The sequence below is a fragment of the Vidua chalybeata genome, chromosome 16, assembly GCF_026979565.1.
Source record: "Vidua chalybeata isolate OUT-0048 chromosome 16, bVidCha1 merged haplotype, whole genome shotgun sequence".
In the NCBI taxonomy this organism is placed as follows: domain Eukaryota; kingdom Metazoa; phylum Chordata; class Aves; order Passeriformes; family Viduidae; genus Vidua; species Vidua chalybeata.
In genome coordinates this window covers 9,043,426-9,062,757 of record NC_071545.1, presented here as the reverse complement: position 1 = coordinate 9,062,757, position 19,332 = coordinate 9,043,426, and the positions used below count along the sequence as shown (strand labels likewise).

General features: G+C 38.4%; 1 protein-coding gene across 1 annotated transcript in view; it reads left to right on the top strand.

Annotated features, from left to right (window-relative positions):
* Window positions 1-19,332, top strand: part of DNAH3 (dynein axonemal heavy chain 3) — a 56,731-nt gene that overhangs the window by 21,807 nt on the left and 15,592 nt on the right. Inside the window, exons 25-47 of the mRNA XM_053957730.1 lie at window positions 380-581; window positions 1,171-1,263; window positions 1,583-1,693; window positions 3,327-3,441; window positions 3,837-4,035; window positions 5,027-5,135; window positions 5,470-5,583; window positions 6,687-6,863; window positions 7,869-7,960; window positions 8,379-8,598; window positions 9,435-9,569; window positions 10,772-10,883; window positions 11,392-11,633; window positions 12,223-12,323; window positions 12,402-12,507; window positions 13,560-13,689; window positions 14,158-14,394; window positions 14,765-14,868; window positions 15,844-16,138; window positions 16,601-16,780; window positions 17,795-17,918; window positions 18,010-18,166; window positions 18,613-18,756. Of these exons, the coding sequence (XP_053813705.1) occupies window positions 380-581; window positions 1,171-1,263; window positions 1,583-1,693; window positions 3,327-3,441; window positions 3,837-4,035; window positions 5,027-5,135; window positions 5,470-5,583; window positions 6,687-6,863; window positions 7,869-7,960; window positions 8,379-8,598; window positions 9,435-9,569; window positions 10,772-10,883; window positions 11,392-11,633; window positions 12,223-12,323; window positions 12,402-12,507; window positions 13,560-13,689; window positions 14,158-14,394; window positions 14,765-14,868; window positions 15,844-16,138; window positions 16,601-16,780; window positions 17,795-17,918; window positions 18,010-18,166; window positions 18,613-18,756 (3,499 nt within the window). The remainder of the gene's footprint in view (window positions 1-379; window positions 582-1,170; window positions 1,264-1,582; window positions 1,694-3,326; window positions 3,442-3,836; window positions 4,036-5,026; window positions 5,136-5,469; window positions 5,584-6,686; window positions 6,864-7,868; window positions 7,961-8,378; window positions 8,599-9,434; window positions 9,570-10,771; window positions 10,884-11,391; window positions 11,634-12,222; window positions 12,324-12,401; window positions 12,508-13,559; window positions 13,690-14,157; window positions 14,395-14,764; window positions 14,869-15,843; window positions 16,139-16,600; window positions 16,781-17,794; window positions 17,919-18,009; window positions 18,167-18,612; window positions 18,757-19,332) is intronic.

Genomic DNA, 19,332 nt, shown 5'->3' with positions numbered 1-19,332 from the left:
CCTTCCCATGGCTGATATGCAATTATGTCCCTGCCCCACCCTCTTTAGAGGTGTGTGATGCGTGGGAGTCGTTCATGATCATGAGGAGCAGGATTCAGGGTTTTTACAGGGTACTTAATCTGGCTGGAGCCATCTGGTCTTCCCTGCCTGCATTTGAGAACCCTTATTCTTCCTTTGCATAAAAAGATGATCACATTGAAATTCTGAAAAAACAGATGTGATGAGTTTTATAGTGTTAAAAATTGCTTAAGGAAAGGGATATGAGATACTAATTTCCTCTCTGATACACTAGGATCTTAAGCAACAATAAAACCAATTGTATGAGTAGATTATTAATGGAAATTTTCATGATTGGAAAGTAATTGTGTTTTTCTGGCAGATTCTTTTTCCTGTCTAACGATGAGCTGCTTGAAATACTGTCTGAAACAAAGGATCCACTTCGAGTACAACCACATTTAAAGAAGTGTTTTGAAGGAATTGCTAAACTGGAGTTCACAGAAGATCTGGAGATCATAGGCATGATCAGTTCAGAGAAAGAAACAGTTCCTTTCATAGATAAAATCTATCCAATGAGAGCAAATGTAAATTGTTTTTTAATTTTACTATATGAAATTAGATTAATATATAATACATTGCATAAAGTGCATGTTTTTGAGGGAATTAGGTTTAAACCATTTAGGATCACATAATGAAAGGAGTTTAGGAAGTGAGAGTGTAGACTGGTATTCTGGAATAAAAAGGATTTCCTACAAAGAGGAGTAAGACATACCAGTTTTGCAGTAAATTCCTCTGAAAGGTGGGGCATGTTGTGAGTTACAGATACTCTTTTCTCTTAATCCTGCAGGAACAAAGCATGCCCTGGGTTAAAGTGAGCAGGCTTAGCTGATGATGCAATCTGTGTTTTTTGTTTCAGCTTATATGAAACATATCCAGCTGTTTCTTTAGCTGGGTTGTCTTTAGAGTTAGCTTTATAATACCTGCCTTCACACAGTGTAAACTACAGTATTACCAGTCATATTTTGGGTAATTTCAACCTTTATTCCTTTTATATACAACACCCAGATCTGAAGAAAGCATATTTAAGCCTAACACATTTCAAATAATTTGTCATTGAAGAAGAATACAATCAGGAAATATGTATTGACTCTTAACTGTTTTTCTTTCTTGAAGGGCATGGTAGAAAAATGGCTTCTGCAAGTAGAAGAAATGATGTTGGCCAGCGTAAGACAAGTTCTTCAAGATGGCATAAAAGGATATAGCCAGGTAATTATTCCTGAACTATGGTATAAGTTAGATTTCACAAACAAATATACATGAATAGGTTGCTCAAATTCTTAACCAAGGAAACATGTTTGAAGCTAAGTGGAATCCAACTTGGAATGAACTCTTCTTGTTCAACAGTACCAATCTGAAGTTTTAGTTCTGAAATTTCAGGAAGAAAAAGTAATAAAGCTTTAGATGCTGATTCTCATTTATTTGCAGCATGAGACAAAAGACATTTGAGGAAAGTAATTGTTCTCAGTACCATAATCTAATGTGTTTATATGACTTCTTGTGTCTGAAATTGATCTTTTGGTTTAAGGTTCCTCGGAAAGAGTGGGTACTTCAGTGGCCTGGACAGGCAGTTATTTGTGTTTCATCCATTTACTGGACAGAAGAAGTGTCTGAGGCTATAAGGAAAAAAGCTTTACAAGTAAGATTTTCTTCTAACTTTCTATTTCTAGGCACTGAACTCTGATTAATTAATTAAAAGCTCCTTCTAGCAAAGAAGATCCTCAACAAGATATTGCAATTTACTCATGCAGTGCTTTATTTTGTTTTTCCTTTTGCATTGGGTCTTAGCAGAGGTTTGTTCCCATTTGCTTTGGTGTGTATCAGGAGAAATCCTACTGAAGGAAATTGTATTACTTCATTTATGAGTGATACTGGTGTGAATTAAAGTACCAAAAAAAGTGACAGACCATTGTTAAGCACTATGTATTTTTATTTCTAATTCCTGTCTCTACGTGGGAAGCCTCAGAGAAACATGCAGGCAGAAATCTCTCTTTACAGATAGGTGCAGTTATTTCAGAGAATCACAGAATCAATGATGTTGTAAAAGACCTCTGACCATCGAGTCCAACCAATGACCCAACACCAGCTTGTCAACCAGACCATGGCACTGAATGCCATGTCCAGTCTCCTTAAACACCTCCAGGGACAGTGACTCCATCACCTTCCTGGGCAGCCCCTTCCAATGGCTAATCACTCTTTCTGTGCAGAAATTCTTCCTCATATTCAATCTAAACTTCCCCTGGCACAGCTTAAGACTACGTGTCCTTGTCCTGTCACTGGTACCTGGGAGCCCAGCCCTTACCTGGCTCCAACCTCCTTTCAGGGAGTTGTAGAGAGGGATAAGGTCACCAGTGCTTTCTCTGGTTATTGCTTGACTCTCCTGGTGTGAGGAAGGTGCAGCAGCCAAACTTGTTATTTCATGCAAGAAACTTTTCTTACTTGTTCATAGTGCCTCTGTCACTACAGCAGTTTTAACTATCAGTTCACTGAGGCTTTACTCAAACACATGCTCAAGTAGTTGAAATAATTTCTGTTTAATTCAATGGGCTTTTCTGTGATCCTATTTAAGCTAGGTGGATGAGGATTTATTTGGAGATTAATTCTGTCAACAGAATGTTTAGGCTGCTTTTTAAATGTTGAAATAGGAAAGTATTAATAAACTTTACATCAAATACTACATTTTAATAATGGCTTTTTGTTTCTGTATCCTTACTGAATATCTTAGCTTTATTGTTTAACAGCAGTTGAAGATCTTATTCAATATATCCAGACAGATCTAAAATGTTTATTACTTTCAGAGAAAGTATCCTGAATAATCCATAGCTGAAGAAAAATTAGAAGGAATCACAGAACAGTGAATGACAGAATATAAGGGACCTCTGGACATCATGTAGTCCAACACCTGTTTAAAGTAGAGCCAACTAAACCATGTTGCTAATGGACTTTGTCCTGTATGCCCATCCTTTCTTGAGTGGGGGAAGCTAAACAAAGAATATCTGCTCCTCTCCCATTGCAGAGTTTTGTCACTTCCATTAGGAAGAAAGATAAAGCCTTCTGCTAATAAGCCTTCTTTCAGGCCGTAAATATTTTTGAAGTGTTCATATTAAAATAAAATGCCAGTATACCAAAGAGAATTTGAAGTTTTTGTGTAGTGCCCAGACTACCATTAATATGTTTTGTTAGAGGGGCTCTCTCCAATGATTGCACCCACAGGATCTTAGGAACTGCTGGCTGCAGCATCCCATTAATGGCTGTGTTTGTTTCTGTGACAGGATTTCCTGGAGAAGAGCAATATACAGATCAGGGACATAGTTGAGTTGGTGAGAGGAAAGCTGTCCAGTGGAGCCCGGCTGACCCTTGGAGCTCTCATTGTCATCGACGTGCACGGTAATGTGCAGCTGCTGCTACCCCTGGGACATCTGCGGCAGTGCTGCTGTCAGTAGCTGGGTGGACTGTTGGAGAGAGGCACCTAAAATGCTTCCTCTCACTTGAATCAACCTTTACAGAGTTATTGCTGAGCTCTTTGGGCAAATGAGGATTGCTCACTACTGCACAAGGGTCTCCCATCTACTTAGAACAGACACTGGAATCTAGTTACAATTAAACTGATTCCCTATGCAAAACAATTGCAAATTCCTCTCTAACATGAAAACCAGCCTTTAAATGTTGAATTACTCTTACATAGCTCTAAGTAAATGTTACTTTAATTATAAGTTCTTTTAAGTAAACTACCACAGCAGAAGTGTCTAGATTTTTTAAACAATCTGTGTCTTACTCTGCAGCTCGTGATGTGGTCTCAAAATTGGTTGAAGACAAAGTCACAGATCTGAATGACTTCCAGTGGATTTCTCAGCTGAGATACTACTGGGCAGAGAATGATGTAATAGTGAGAATGATCACGACAGAAATGAAATATGGTTATGAGTATCTGGGTAATTCCCAACGTCTGGTTATAACCCCACTGACAGATCGATGTTATAGGTAAGGACATACTGTCTGGGAATAAGGTTTTCTTTTTTTTGATTGATCTGTGTTTACTTTCATTTGTTCTAGTTAATAATAGGAGGAACCTCAGCAGCTAACATTTTCTTGTAGATTTTGCCCAAATATGGTAAAAATATTTGCAATATATAGCCTTCTACAGCAGTAGAGTAATAGATTCTACTGTATCCAAGAAGGTGCTTCTGAAAAGAGGTGGCAGCATGTGGTATTGGAACTGCAAAGAATTCTACAGTAACACTGGTCAATTAATTTATCTGAAGTAAGACACAGAGTTTGGGTATGCCTGCCTGTAAGATAAATGAGGTAATTAAAAAGCCCTTCACAGATACTTGAATGCAGATAGCTTCCTGTTCCTCCACTGGCTTGCAAGAGGTTGTAATGGAAATACTTCAGTCCTCAAGGTTAAAATATTCATATTTCACTTCTGGTGAGCCCTCAATACATGAGTCAAAGCCTTTGAATGAGCCTTTTGTAAAATAATCCGATCACTCCAGTATTAACAGGGATCTCATTTTAGTAGGATGTTCACTTGAAAAGCAATGTGATTCTCAGGTTTTTGAAACAATCTTTATGCTTTCTCATCCATTTCTAAAGATTGACTGAATTTATAAAGCCGGCTTCGAGCTCTTGCCTGTTCAAGGGCCACTTGAGGGAAATGCATGCTTTTGCAGACTCTACCATTTTGCTCGTGGCACTGTTCATTTGCTTGTGTAATTGAAGGTGTACAAGGTGGATGCATGTAATAAAAGCCTTGACATCCCTTTTAGGCCAAGTGGCCGAATGTGACCTTCCACTATTAGGAATCACTTATGAGACAATACTGGGTTTTTAGAGCAAGCTGTGAGGTCAGTAGAGAAACAAGTGAATTGTTTTCAGGAGAGTCTGTAGAGGAAAATATGCATCAATCCATTCAGAAACAATCTGTCATTAAAAATTGTTGTATCTAATGCCTGTGTTCTTGATAATGTAGGACATTAATGGGTGCCTTGAAATTAAATCTTGGTGGTGCTCCAGAAGGGCCTGCTGGGACTGGCAAAACAGAAACAACAAAAGATCTAGCAAAAGCTATAGCTAAGCAGGTACCAAAACTCCCTTTTTTTACTTTCCACTATTTATGTTTGGATATCTAGATATTAAAATGCCATTCTTAAGCAAGTGCTGCTTATTTTGTAACTATTCATTTACAGTTGGACTTGAACATCTTAAAGGTCCTTCCCAGCCTAATGATTCTGTGATACCAACTATTCACAGGAATAGCTGTTAACAAACTCACATTTAGGACTGTGTCTATATGGCATCCTGATTTTCTGATCCAAAATTAGCAACTGTAATCCCTTCCCATTTTAGATGCTAAGAGTTTTATAGTGGACTTTGTGGTAATACTGAGAAATGTTCTCTGTGTTTTCGTTGTAGTGTGTTGTCTTTAATTGCTCCGATGGCCTCGATTACAAGGCAATGGGCAAGTTCTTTAAGGGGCTGGCACAAGCTGGGGCATGGGCCTGCTTTGATGAGTTCAATAGAATTGAGGTAATGTTTTAACTTGGACAAATAAAATGAGAAAGCTTCCATTTCAGACACAAGAAGTTTTAGATTTAGACATGACAGCATTATTGCCAATTTTCTGCTTTTACTTGTGGTGAGGCCTCTTTGTTTTGATAATTAGTGATGCAGAAATAGGCACTCAGCTGCCTGCTCTAGAAGCACATGTCTACCTGTGCTGTGTTGCAGAATTTTGTGTTCTGGGTCAATTTAACTGAAAAAAAATGTTCCTTTACAATTTTTTTCTTTTGTATGTGCCACTCATTTGTTGGGAAAGAAATGTTCTTGTCTTCTCCTTGAGAAATCAAGCTACAGGTGTGGAGTTGCATTTGTCTGAGTTCAGCACGGGACAGACAAATCCCAGTGGAGGGATTCCTGTAATGACTAGAGCTGAGTGTCACTAACTGGGTGACTTGATTATCAAGCTGTGTAAACTGACACATCTAATTCTCCCCTTTACCTTCCTCTGTTCTTTTTGGTTTTGTTTAATGTGATCACTAATGACTTTGGATAAGTTTTATTGTTACTTTGATGAAATTCCATTTAAGTACATACTAGTAAATGTGGAAATTTCATGAAATTCTATTTTGTATGTATTAGTATCTTTAACTTCTTAATTTTTCCATTTTTCAGCTGCAGCTTGTTTTCTAGTGAATTCAAGCATTAGCATTTCTTTTCCAATATTCTGTTACCTTGATACTTTCAAACAATCAGCAAGCCTTTTCTATTATTTACCCTCAATTTTGGACATTGAGTGAATCAGTTTTTCTGGAGAACCTAAGCTATGTGTCTGACTTGAAGGGAAAGTGCTTTTAGAGGCCTCCAGAGGGAGTTCCTGTCCAACTAACTTAGATGTCTACATTCAGGCACACGGTATTTCCCTGAGGAGGCTTTGAGAAGCCTCTGTTAGTTCAGTAGAGAATAGTGGCACTAACTTTCAGAGGATCCCCTCAATAGACAGCTAATACATAGGCTCAGGGCGATTTTTCCCTGGAGGAATGCAAATACAGCCATCAAAATATGTAAACAAAACCAGTTTATATTGGTTCTCCAAGTGTCTTATGTTTTCCAATCTGTTCTGTCTGTATTAGGTTGAAGTATTATCTGTAGTTGCCCAGCAAATACTTAGCATCCAGCAAGCTATAATTCGCAAACTCAAAAAATTCATCTTTGAAGGGACAGAGATCTCTCTTAATCCCACATGTGCTGTGTTTATTACGATGAATCCTGGCTATGCTGGACGGGCAGAGTTGCCTGATAATCTGAAGGTAATCTAAATCCTGCTTTCTTCTAGAAATTAAACTGACTTTGTGACTTCTTGTCTATAATAATAAAAAAGTCATCAATTAAATAATAAACTGATGTCTAATGCTTGCTTAGCTTAAGGAAGGAAAATGCCATCACTCTGAACACAGCCTCTCTTGCTACTTCAGCTGAGCATGACCCCATGTGCTCTGGAATATCCCTTGGGTCAGCTGTCCTGGCTGTGTCCCCTCCCAACTCCTCCTGCCCCCATTCTCCTGGCTGGTGTGTGGGGTGAGGAGCAGAAAATGCCTTGACTCTGTGTGAGCTCTGCTCAGCAATAACTAAAACATCCCCGAATTATCAACACTGTTTCCAGCACAAATCCAAAACACAGCCTCAGGCACTACTGTGGAACAATTTAACTCTTTCCCAGCCAAAACTAGCACTGATAACCTATTCAAATGTATCCTGCTGTGCTTTTCACCAAGCTTTAGTAAACAGAAGAAGGGTGTCAGTCTAATCATATCGATACCAGTTTAGAGCTTTAACTGTGCTCTTCCTAATTGGAAATTCTCTGGGTTTACAATGGTTTGGTGATCCAAATACCAATTTAAATTTATTATAACTTTGTGAGTTGCTGAGATACTATGGAGAGACTGGTATGGTCCTGTTTTTTTTTTTCTGACATTGCCACAATTCTCTGCATGATCTTGTACAAAGCATTAACCACAACATGTGCTGGATTGTCTGTTGTGAAAGTGAGATGAATGTCACCTCCCTTTTCCTCTATTTAGTTTAGAATTGACTCTTTCTAAGCATTTGTTACTGCAGTGCTTAGCACAGACCTCTTGAATCTCTTGACAAGATCAGAATTGAACAGTATTCTAAAGCAGTCTTATAGATTTCAGAAGATTCATGAATTCTCTGCATTCATGAATTTATGGAGAGATGCTATTCTTACAAAACAGGCACAATTTATTACAATATTCCACAGTCAAAAGTTGGTATCTTACTTTTTTTCCTTACAGGCATTGTTCCGAACAGTTGCCATGATGGTCCCAGATTATGCCTTGATTGGGGAAATTTCACTTTATTCAATGGGATTTCTGGACTCTAAGAGGTAAGACATGCTGAATTTTCTACCTTAGTTGAGTCTGATATATCTCATTCCTCTGTTGGGCATATATGTGTGTTTCAGGCATATATGGAAGAATGTCCATGTTTTGTTTCTTTAGAAAATACTTTTTAATTTCTTGCTTTCTTGTCAATTCTCATTTTCCACCTCATGTTGCCAGATGTGCACTTCTACACAGAATCATTTGGAAAATGTATCAAAATACCATACAGAATTCCTAGATGATGCACACATTCTGTAGCATGGCATCATCTACAGTGTTGCTTCCCAGGTGTCTTGAGCCATCTTGTCAGCTGCTGTGTCTTAGAATCACTGCAGATACTTTGTGTATATAGGAAGGTGAATTATTTTCCTTGCATGGTGAGATATTTTCACTCTACATGTTATATTTTATTATCCACAGTCTTGCCCAGAAAATTGTTGCCACTTACCGTTTGTGCTCGGAGCAGTTGTCATCTCAGCACCACTACGATTATGGGATGCGTGCGGTGAAATCTGTCCTGACAGCAGCAGGGAACCTAAAACTGAAGTACCCAACAGAAAATGAAAGTGTGTTGTTGCTTCGGGCTTTGATGGATGTTAATTTGGCCAAGTTCTTGTCCCAGGATGTGCCATTGTTTCAGGTAAGGTATCAGACCAGTGTGTTCTAGGTTTTATCAGGCCAGTGTGTTTTAGGGTTTATGATGATGAGATCTGTTATAAGAACTCACAGAAACAGGTCATTATCTTAATTTAGAACAGTTTGATCTAGATGATGCCATATTAGTGTAGAGTTATTTCAGTCCACTGATCTGGAGGAACTCTTTGGTTCTGTTAGGATTATTTTGAAAAGCAAATTTTCAGTGGTGCCTTTAAATTTATTCTATAAAATGTTTTAGATTATATTGTGTTAAAAATCATCTTGTGCTGTTTCATTCACAGAAATCATTCTTTGAGGTTTGTTTTCTGGCTTTATACTCCAGAAGAGATGTGGATAACTAAGTTAAGGTCATTTAGAAATCTGAATTCAGAATAAAAATTATGATGTTTATGTTTGCATGCTGCTTTAATAGCAAATAAATTAAAATACAAAGCACTCAATATTGGGGACTAAAAGCTAGGGTAGAAGCACGGCCAGAGTCAGTGCTCTGAAATTTTGGAACACATACCATTCTATTTAATCACTGAAATTCTTTCAACTGCTTCTACATAATTTTGTGTAATCCTGATGGGGGCAAATTTGCAAAGGTTTAGCTTCTTTTTACAATAGCAACGTGTTCATGAAAACTGCAAGCACAGGTTTCTGTTTCATGTGCACAGAATACTTCCATGGCTACAGTTTGCCTAGAAGTTAGTTTTGTCCAGCTGAGGACATCTGGTTTGAAGCTCTTGTTATCTGTATGAATATTGTTTTACTTGGGAATTTTCTCTTTTTGTAACCTGTGTTTAAATAGTGTTCTATTCTGTCTTTCCTTAATAGGGTATCATATCTGACCTGTTTCCTGGAGTGGTTCTTCCTACACCAGACTATGACCTATTTATCAAGGCATTAACTGAAAACATTGAAAAATTGAATCTTCAACCAGTGCCATGGTTCATTGGAAAAATTATTCAGGTTTATGTTCACATATTTCTGGGGAAGAAAAGCATGAGAGCAGAAACACTCTTCATTCACTGTCTGTGTCATGATGAATAACTAATACTTTCTTCAGCAATTAATGGAATATTACAAATGGGGTATTTTTACAGAGTACAAATCATGGAATAAAAGCCTGCTTTGGTCATAGTGATTTTTATAATTCAGACAGTCTGTGAAGCAGACAATGTGTGCAGCCACATTGTAAGGTTTGTGCTTCAGGATTGAAAATTAAACTGAATCTGGTACTAGCTGGGGCAGTGTAGTCTAGTGAACAGAATGCTGGACTGGGAGTCAGGCTCTGTTCCCAGTTCTGTACAGTCTCCTTGAGAAGTCTTGAAAGAGGTGACCTTGCTTATGCTTCACTTCCAGCCCTGTGTTCCCACTGTCTCCCATTTACTAGTATTGGGGACCTTTTAAACAATACTTAACCTTTTTTCTTGTGCAGCCTAGTGACAGGGTAATGGCAAGGGTAAAAGTGTGTGGTCAGGGGTCATCAGAGGCCTCTCCAACAGTAGTTCAGACTTCATGGCTTATGTTCAGACTTGCATTATGCTGCTTTCCAAACCATACTGTATCTTTCATTTACACATGGGTAGTGTTAACTGGTTAGAAAGCTGAAATATGAAATATCAGCCTTAACATGATTAAAAAAAAAATCTTCTTAGGGTTTATTAGAGGTCTGCTTGATAGTGGCTTCACTTTGACTTGAGCTTTGACAAGATCCTGTGGGGTGACTGAAGAAGTTACCACTCTTGCAGTCCAAAATCAGCCTCTATGGGACTGACCATATGCCACATGCTCCGAGCTGTAGTTCCAGTCCATTTTTGTCAGCTTCATTGGTAACCACTGATTTCAGTTCAGGGCTCTGATCTGCAGTGTCTGGTTAGTGCCCTCACACCCTGTATAGTGCTGCTGTTGCAGGTGAGGGATGACATTTAGCAAGGAGAAAGGGAGGATGCCTGGGGAAAGTGACTTCTTGAGTTGTTTCAGTGAGAATTGCCATAAAAGCATGACTGCCCTCTGATTTGGATTAAGGCTTTGGTCAGCCAGCAGAGTGCAGAAACCTGGTTGTGTCACATCTGAATGCAGGAGAGAGGCTTCTATTTTCATTCATATAACATGTAACACTTGCTTTTGTGCCATGCTAAGGAGTGGCTCTCCTGTCCCTGTCCTGGCAGGTGTACGAAATGATGCTGGTGCGCCATGGTTTCATGATTGTTGGAGATCCTATGAGTGGGAAGACCAGTTCATACAAAGTGCTGGCTGGAGCCCTGGCTGATTTGTGTGCAGGTAACGTTGTCCAGCCACAAGCTTCTCATTAAATGAAGTCAATTCTATGACTCTTATTTTTCCTTTGCTGAGGTATGCCCAGATTGTTAATTGTCCTATATTCTCCTTTCTTAATTAATTTAACTATTTTTGTCTGATAGTATTTTTCTCTACATCTACTGGAATAGTAAGCCATACTAACGTGTTCATGTTTTTCTACATTTTTTTAGGCATTTTATTTGTGCATAATACTCTTGAAAAAATTAGCTCTGATAGGATATTGTAAGTAGCTCCCATAAATATATGAAATCTATGCTGCTCTGCTTTTTCTTTTTCACATGTGTTTTTTTACAGCAGACTTCTTGCTTGCTTTGTACAAGTAAGGGAATTTCTTATTTACTGCTACCTAGATGCCACATATCTGGGCTTTTGCTTTGAGCAGCTGGAGTAGGATCCTCAGAAATCATCAGCTGTTGAATAAAACTAACCTATCAAATTCTCAAGCTCATGTATTTGCCTTTTTACACAGCAAACACCATGGATGAGTTTGCTGTTGAATACAAAGTTATCAATCCCAAAGCCATTACTATGGGGCAGTTGTATGGCAGTTTTGATCCTGTAAGTCATGAGTGGTCAGATGGAATTCTTGCAAAGGCCTTCAGGGAACAAGCATCTTCTACCACAGACGATCGCAAGTGGATTATTTTTGATGGCCCTGTGGATGCAGTTTGGATAGAGAACATGAACACTGTGCTGGATGATAATAAAAAGGTAGCCTAATTTTTGCCCCTGCCCTCGTCCTTGAATAAACACACTTCATTTTAGTAGCAGTAATATTGTTACTACATTAGCCAAAGGAGGTGTGAAATTCAGGAAAGGCTGATGTGCCTAAAAACACCGCTTTATTTCCCCAGTTGTATGAGTGGGTTTAGATGGTATTAGATAATACTAACCCATTGTCTTGCTCCTTCTTTATTGAAATAAGGCTGATCATTGAGGCTTTTTAATTGACCCTTTTAGGAAACTGAAATACATGTACTCGGTTCTGTGACTGAAAATTGAACTTGCTTAAATTACCTCAAGAATAAATGAATTTTAAAAAAGGTGCAGGTCATAACTGCTTTTTCTTGCAGAGTTATTTAAAGTTAGAGCATTGTTCTCTGTGTCTCTGCAAGCCTTACATTAAGACATGAAAAAGTTGAGACAAGGTCATAAAATATCATGTACTGTAAGGATACAAATGAATGAATGAGGAGTGACACTAAGTGGAATGTTCAGTGATTTTATGACAGACATTGCTTTGACTGTACAATCAGCACTAACATGACTAGACCATGTTTATATGATGCTCTTCTTCCAGTTATGCTTAATGAGTGGTGAAATAATTCAGATGAGCCCAAAAATGAGTTTAATCTTTGAGCCGGCGGACTTGGAGCAGGCATCTCCAGCAACTGTCAGCAGGTAAAGTGAGAGCATTCAAGCTTGAGCTGTCCCACCTTGCACATGTATTCCTCTACCATAGGTGTTTGTTCTTCCCAGGTGTGGTATGATCTATATGGACCCACAACAGTTAGGCTGGAAGCCACTGAAGGATTCCTACATGAAAACTCTGCCTCCAAACCTGCAGGAAGAACACCGAGAACTGGTGCGAGACTTCATTTTTTGCACAGGTCTAATTAGAAGATTAACTATAAGGTGACATTCACAGTTTGCCCACTTGAAGGCAGGCATGCAGAATCAAAACTTTTTTATTATTACCATTAATAGCTTAGTCTTCAAAGCCTTTTTCACCTCATTGCTTGTATGAAGGAGAGCTCTTTGTGCTATGTATTGTACTATGTTTTCTGTCGATGCAAATAAAAATAGGTGTTGGTGAGAATCAGCTTTTAATGAAAATTTAAAATCCCTATTATTGGGCATAAAAATCTAGTAAAATAATTGGAATACTATTATGATTGGAGCTGTAGAAAACTTATTTATGTGACTTGAGAAGACTCCCTTTGAGTTTTTGCAGGAAATTAGGATCAAATTACAAAGAAGTACCAAGACTAGAAGAGCTCTTTATTTATGGTTTTTTTAGTTCATCAGAGTAAAGTAATTATTCCTTAACCAACAGATAGCCTGACCCTTTAGTGGATCTCCTTGAGTACTAGTCCCTGGGAAAAGGGTAGGTCCTGATTTCTGTCCTGTTTTCCAATTAGAGTTCACAGAGCAGATACCACCAGCCATGGTCAGGATTTACCCACAGGTAACACCACTCCTGCAGGCACCAGTCAGCCTCAGCATGCTGGAATTTCTGCTGTGGCACAGTATCTGTGCTGGGCCCTCTGTAGGGGGCCTCTTTTTAAGGGACGATGAATAATGCCTTTATTTCTGTTGGAATAATTTTGTTGTTGCCTAAGCAAGATAGGAGTCTCTCTAGGCTGAGCTTCTGCTCTGCTGTCTGGATTAGTAACTGGGTAACAGAATTCCTGCTGAAAACTTCTTTGTGGTAAAAGCAACTTGTTTTCACCATCAGACAGTGATGGTGTGACTTTGTGAACATTTCAGTACTGCCTCACACGTGGCCTTTCCTGATCTCTCTGCCAACCTGGACAATTTCTGATGCCTAATGTTTGATTGAAGATGAATTGAGTGACAGTGGGGAATGTGGCAAGTCCTGCATTGTCACACAGCTGTTTCCTTTTCTCCTGGTAGGTCAATGACTTGTTTATGTGGCTAGTTGAGCCTTGTTTAGATTTTATTGACCATCATTGCAAATTCGTGGTAAAAACATCCTCTCTTCACCTGAGTTACAGCTTGATGAAACTCTATTCTTCTCTCCTTGGTAAGTACCCTAAGCCACCTGGTTTTTATTTCAATTTTTCTTTTTTTTCCTGCCATGTCCCAGGACAAAATGCAGCTTATAAGATGCAAGGAAATACCAAAGGAATTCCTTACTGTTGAGTTCATATAACACAGTCAGTGATCTCGCTGATCAGTATTATTAATAGTTCTTTGCACACAGAGCTTTCACATTTGGAAACTGGTATCATTACAAAACTAAACATGTTCTATGTTTTGCTTGCTGTTTGCTACCATCTTAAGAAAAGAGTTAGGACTATTTTTCTTCTAATTTTGTTTTTATTTGTAAACAGTATTTTACACAGACAAGATTCTCCATTTGTAGATTGGCTTCATTCCACTGAAGACAGTGCTCTACTTTTGTCTCAGGATGCTTATGTAAAAATGCATTTTGAATTGGGATTTATGGTTATTACTGGCTTTTAACTAAAATTCAAAATATGTGTTTTAGATGAAATAAAGGAATCTGATGAAGAGGACAGCGAAACCATGTCTGCTCAGCAGATCACCTCGTGGCTGCAGGCCCTTTTCCTTTTTGCTTTGGTGTGGACAATTGGAGGGGTCATTGATGCAAACAGCAGAAGAAAATTTGATTCGTTTTACCGCAACTTGCTCAATGGAATGAATGAGCAAAACCCACGCCCTAAAAATGTGAAGCTTAACAAAAACAATATCTTCCCAGAAAAAGGTGCTTCTTCATAACTGTGCTTGCTTGGCCTTTTATAAAGCAGTAAGAAAGCTTGGCACTTGGTGTGCCTGGCAGATGTTCAGTTTGCAGCAGAGCCACCATCTGCCAAGCCTTGGGCTGCACAGTTGGGTGCCCTTTCCTGGCTCTTTTAACCTGGAGTAGCATATGCCTCCAGTTATACTCAAACACTGTGGCTGAGTCTGACCTAAAATCATTTGGTGATGATAATGGCACTGGGGGGGTGGGGCTGGGGGTTGGGGGCGTATCTTGTGTACTAGAAAGCTTCCATCACCTCACAGTTTGGAAATCTCATGCTAAAATTAATGACTTTTTTTTATGATTTTCCTATATTGTATTTTTCAATTAACAGGGAGTGTTTATGACTTCTATTTTAACAAGCGTGGCCATGGGCAGTGGACTATGTGGACAGACTACATCACAAAGGAAGAGCAAGTTATCGCCCCAGGGGCTAAGGTGCACATTGGTATCTTTATTATGGAAAAGAATTATTTGACTAAATAATTTAGAGGTATAAATAACTATATTAGGCTGTTTGAAGATTGCTTTGCAACATTTCATTAGTCTCTGTGAGCTCTCTTTCATGCTTTTGTTTCAATTCTGGAAGTTCAGCACTGCAGATGCACATGGAGCCCTGAGGTTGCCTAGTGGTTAAAATTTGGGTTCTGCTTTGTTCTCTTAACAGCATTTGATATTGGGGAAACCGTGGTGTGAAAAAGACAAAGCCTGAATTTCCATTCCTTCATTTCTCTTTTCAGTGGTTGATCTAATGATATTGTAGTATGAGTTACTTAGAGAAAGCAAGCAAAGAGACTTTGGGATGTGGGGAACAGCACTGAGAGTCCTGGATCCCCTCCATTTCCAAATAGGGACACTCAGATTTTGATGGCAGCTGTGAACTGAATGCAAGGGAAGCACAGCAGAGATCTGCAGATGAAATTTCAAGATAACTTGAGCTTGTTCAACTTTTCATGCCACTGAGGTTGCAACTGTCTATTAAGTATATGAGAGATGTAAGATGACATTTCATTCTGCTGCCAAAAATGTTTTCTCAATATCAAATCCATAGCTGCTAATTATAAGTAAAAATTGAGGAAGAGAAAAAAATTTCCATACCAGTGTTCCTTTCCCTTTGCATAGTAGGGAAACAGAACTAGGCCATACTTAATTCTGTAGTTTTCCAGGCTTTATATAATGTCTGTGAACCATAATATAGTAATACTGGTTGTGCTATTGACTGTATAAGCCCTTGAACAAGAAGTGGGGCCATAGTATTTACTAGAACCTTGTTATAGCTTAGGTTTTCAGACAACAGGACTTTTTAAAATGCATATGTGCTACAGGGTTCCTGTAGTTGCTTGCAAATAGTCAAGTTGATTAAGGTATTAGATGTTTGATTTTCATCTTGTATTTTACTTTCCTGCATAACAGGTATCTGAGCTGATCATTCCAACAATGGAAACTGCCAGACAAATGTTTTTTCTTAAAACCTATGTGGACCATAGTGTCCCTTTGCTTTTTGTGGGTCCCACTGGCACTGGAAAAACAGCTATAACAAACAACTTTCTACTGAAACTTCCAAAGGAAAAATACATCCCAAGTTTCATCAACTTCTCTGCAAGAACCTCTGCTAACCAGACCCAGGATATTATTATGTCCAAGCTGGACAGAAGAAGAAAAGGATTATTTGGACCTCCAGCAGGGAAAGAAGCTATAATTTTTGTGGGTAAGACATATTTTTCATTTTTTAAAAATATTTTTTGTTCTAGCTTTAGGCAAAAGAAGTGGTTCACCAAGACTAGTAAATTTGGATTGCCTCAGTGCTTTTTTCAGGCATCCAGAGAATCCTAGAATCTCCTGAGTTGGAAGGGACCCACAGGGGTCACCAAAGGATTAGCACTGCCCTTGTTGAGAGGTTTAAGTGGTGGTTGTCTCCAGAATAGTTCTTAGAGTTGCAGTGGGACATGGAATGAAATAAAACAAAATAACCAGCCACACTAAGTTAAGCCATCACTCCTAATTATGCCTGTGAGGTGTAATGGTATTTGATTTTGGTTAGTTCAATGGGAAGCAGGAATAACAACACACAGCCTTTTTCTACCTCTAGTACAGTTATTTTACCTTCTTAGAAGAAAACTCAATTCCCAAACACTGAAGTTTTTTTATTCAATGTCTGTGTTCTCCATAGATGACCTAAACATGCCTGAAAAGGAAGTGTATGGAGCCCAGCCAGCTATTGAGCTTCTCAGGCAATGGATTGATCATGGGCACTGGTACGACAGGAAAGATGCATCCCACATCAGTATCATAGATGTCCTGCTTGTCACAGCTATGGGTCCCCCTGGGGGAGGCAGGAATGACATTACAGGTAGGAAATACATTACTATGGCAAGTGGTTATCTAGCAGACTGAAGTTAAAGGGTGGGTTCAGGTTTGCTGATGGCAAACTGGACATTTATCTACGACTGGTGGATTCACAGGTGCATTCACTGAGTGCGTCATTCCAAGTACAGATCTGTTATGCTCAAGTACAAATGTGTACCTTTACCAGAGGGAGATTAATCACCATTAGAAACAATTTTTAGAGTTGATTAAACTGTGAATGACAGAAGTTCTTCTAAAATTAGTGATGGAGATTATTTTCTGTTCTTTGGAAAAGAGAGGGAATACATCTGCTTGCCATGTCTCTGGCAAGTCACTTCTGAAGTTGTATCTCCTGCTGCTAGGGTAGGCTGCCTGCATTTATTTACAAGAATGTTACCTGCAAGTCCATGATTCCTGTCACAGCACCATAAGGGAGATTATATTTTCTAATGAAAAAATTACATAAATAAAAGCCCTAATGTAGCTGCAGCTACATTATTATAGGCTATATACAACTGCATTGTTATAAGGCACTTCATGCTGCTTTGCTTCTTATAAACACTGTGATAGAGATATAACTGTGTGTTCTGAGGAGGCTTTATGAAAGTAACTCTTCTGATATAGCTAAATTTCTAAAATTTACTTATGTATAGACTGATTCTTTTTAGGTGAAAACCAATAACAAGATGCTTGACTTTGTAAAGGTTTTACTGTGTCATATCATAATCAAAAGACTGATGTGAGCTGAAATTTTAAATTGGGTAATAGCTTTGTAATGTAGATTCATGTTTTACATATTCAAAACAGTTGTTTTAAGTTAAATACTTATAGAAAATGTAATCCAGTTACTATTTCTTTTGCTTCACTGCTAGGGCAAAACTTTGCCAGAAACAAAATCATGAAGCTGGTGCAGATTCAAATATTTTTTAATGACAGGCAAACCTAGAAGAAGATAGCTGAAAAGTGGAAAAATATTTGACCATTTAAATCTCTCTGCATCCTTCTGTGTGTGTTACAGGACGCTTCACACGGCACTTGAATATTGTCTCTATCTGTGCTTTCACTGATGACATTTTAACCAAGATTTTTACTGCAGTTACTGACTGGCACTTCAGCAAAGGCTTTGATTCTTCATTTCTGAGGTAATGGGATCTGTTTGCTGCAGCACCTTTGTTGTCTTTTCCCTATGATTTATCTGCAGGAGTTAAAATTGTGTTTCTTTTCCTTCTTAAGGCTGGGTAAGATGATGGTCCAAGCGACGTCGGTGCTTTATAAATTGGCAGTTGATAATTTTCTCCCAACTCCTTCAAAATCCCACTATGTCTTTAATCTACGGGATTTTTCCAGGGTTATTAAAGGAGTTCTGCTCTGTCCACACACTCATTTGCAAGTAAGTTGTAGTTTAATTATGTTGATGTAGGAGAGAGCAGTGAAAAATGTTAATTATTTTTACAGTACATGAACTATGATTTCAATAGATTTACAGGGTTTAAGATCAGAATAGTCCCTGAATTTCTTGTTATGTATTTTCTGTCTGTCTCTGAGGGAGAGAGCTGTCATTCTGTTAATACAATTTGATTTGATATAGTAGAGAAAAAATGCTTTGACATGAGAGTCCCAGTTTGTGTTGGCAGGAAGGACAAGATGGTAACTAGGTGAGGAATCCAGTTAAGTTAGCAGATGCTGGGCCATGTGCTGAATGGCTTGGGATTGAAAGATTCCCACTGAGTTTAGTACAAGGTGTAGCAGGGTCCAGATGGACATTTCTAACCTTTTCTTTTTGAACAAATCCTGCCTGAGCTATATTTACCCATTCTTTTGTATTTCTGTTTTCAGGATGGAGATAAACTGATCAGACTTTGGGTTCATGAGGTTTACAGAGTTTTCTATGATCGCTTGGTTGATGACGATGACAAGAATGTTTTCTTTCAGATGGTACAAGAGACAACATTAAATAGCTTCAAGCAGAACTTTAATAAGGTATTTTTGGGTAATGTGCTGGGACCAAGATGATACTGATGCATTTTTAGAAATACTTAAACATTGAGATTAAATCAGTATTGGACGCATTTTGCAATATTTTGATCAGTGAATTTAAAAAGTATGGACAATCTTCTATTCAGCATCAAATATTCATATCAGAATGATTCATAACTTCTGAGTTAGTAGAGAGGACCAGCTGGAATGGAATAAATGTCTTGCACAGTATTTATCTGTGCTTTTACCCAAGATAATGATTTGGATGATCCAATGGGTGTAGTGAGTACCTTTCTGAGAAGCCTTTTTAGAACTATCCTATATTTGACAGCAGTATCTCTCTGTGAGGTATGCATATGTGGAAACCTGCATGTCAACCTACAGTATTATTTTCCAGACCAAGGTTGTAACTAGAACAGTGAAAAACAGTGCTCTCTGTATTAAGTATTAATGTATTGTTATTGTTAATGTATTAATGTATTAAGTATTCTGTATTAAGTGCTTTCTTTCTGCCAGCAGTATTGATGCTATGTAGATAAGGATTATCACGACTTTAAGGAAAATAATTCTCTAATAGCT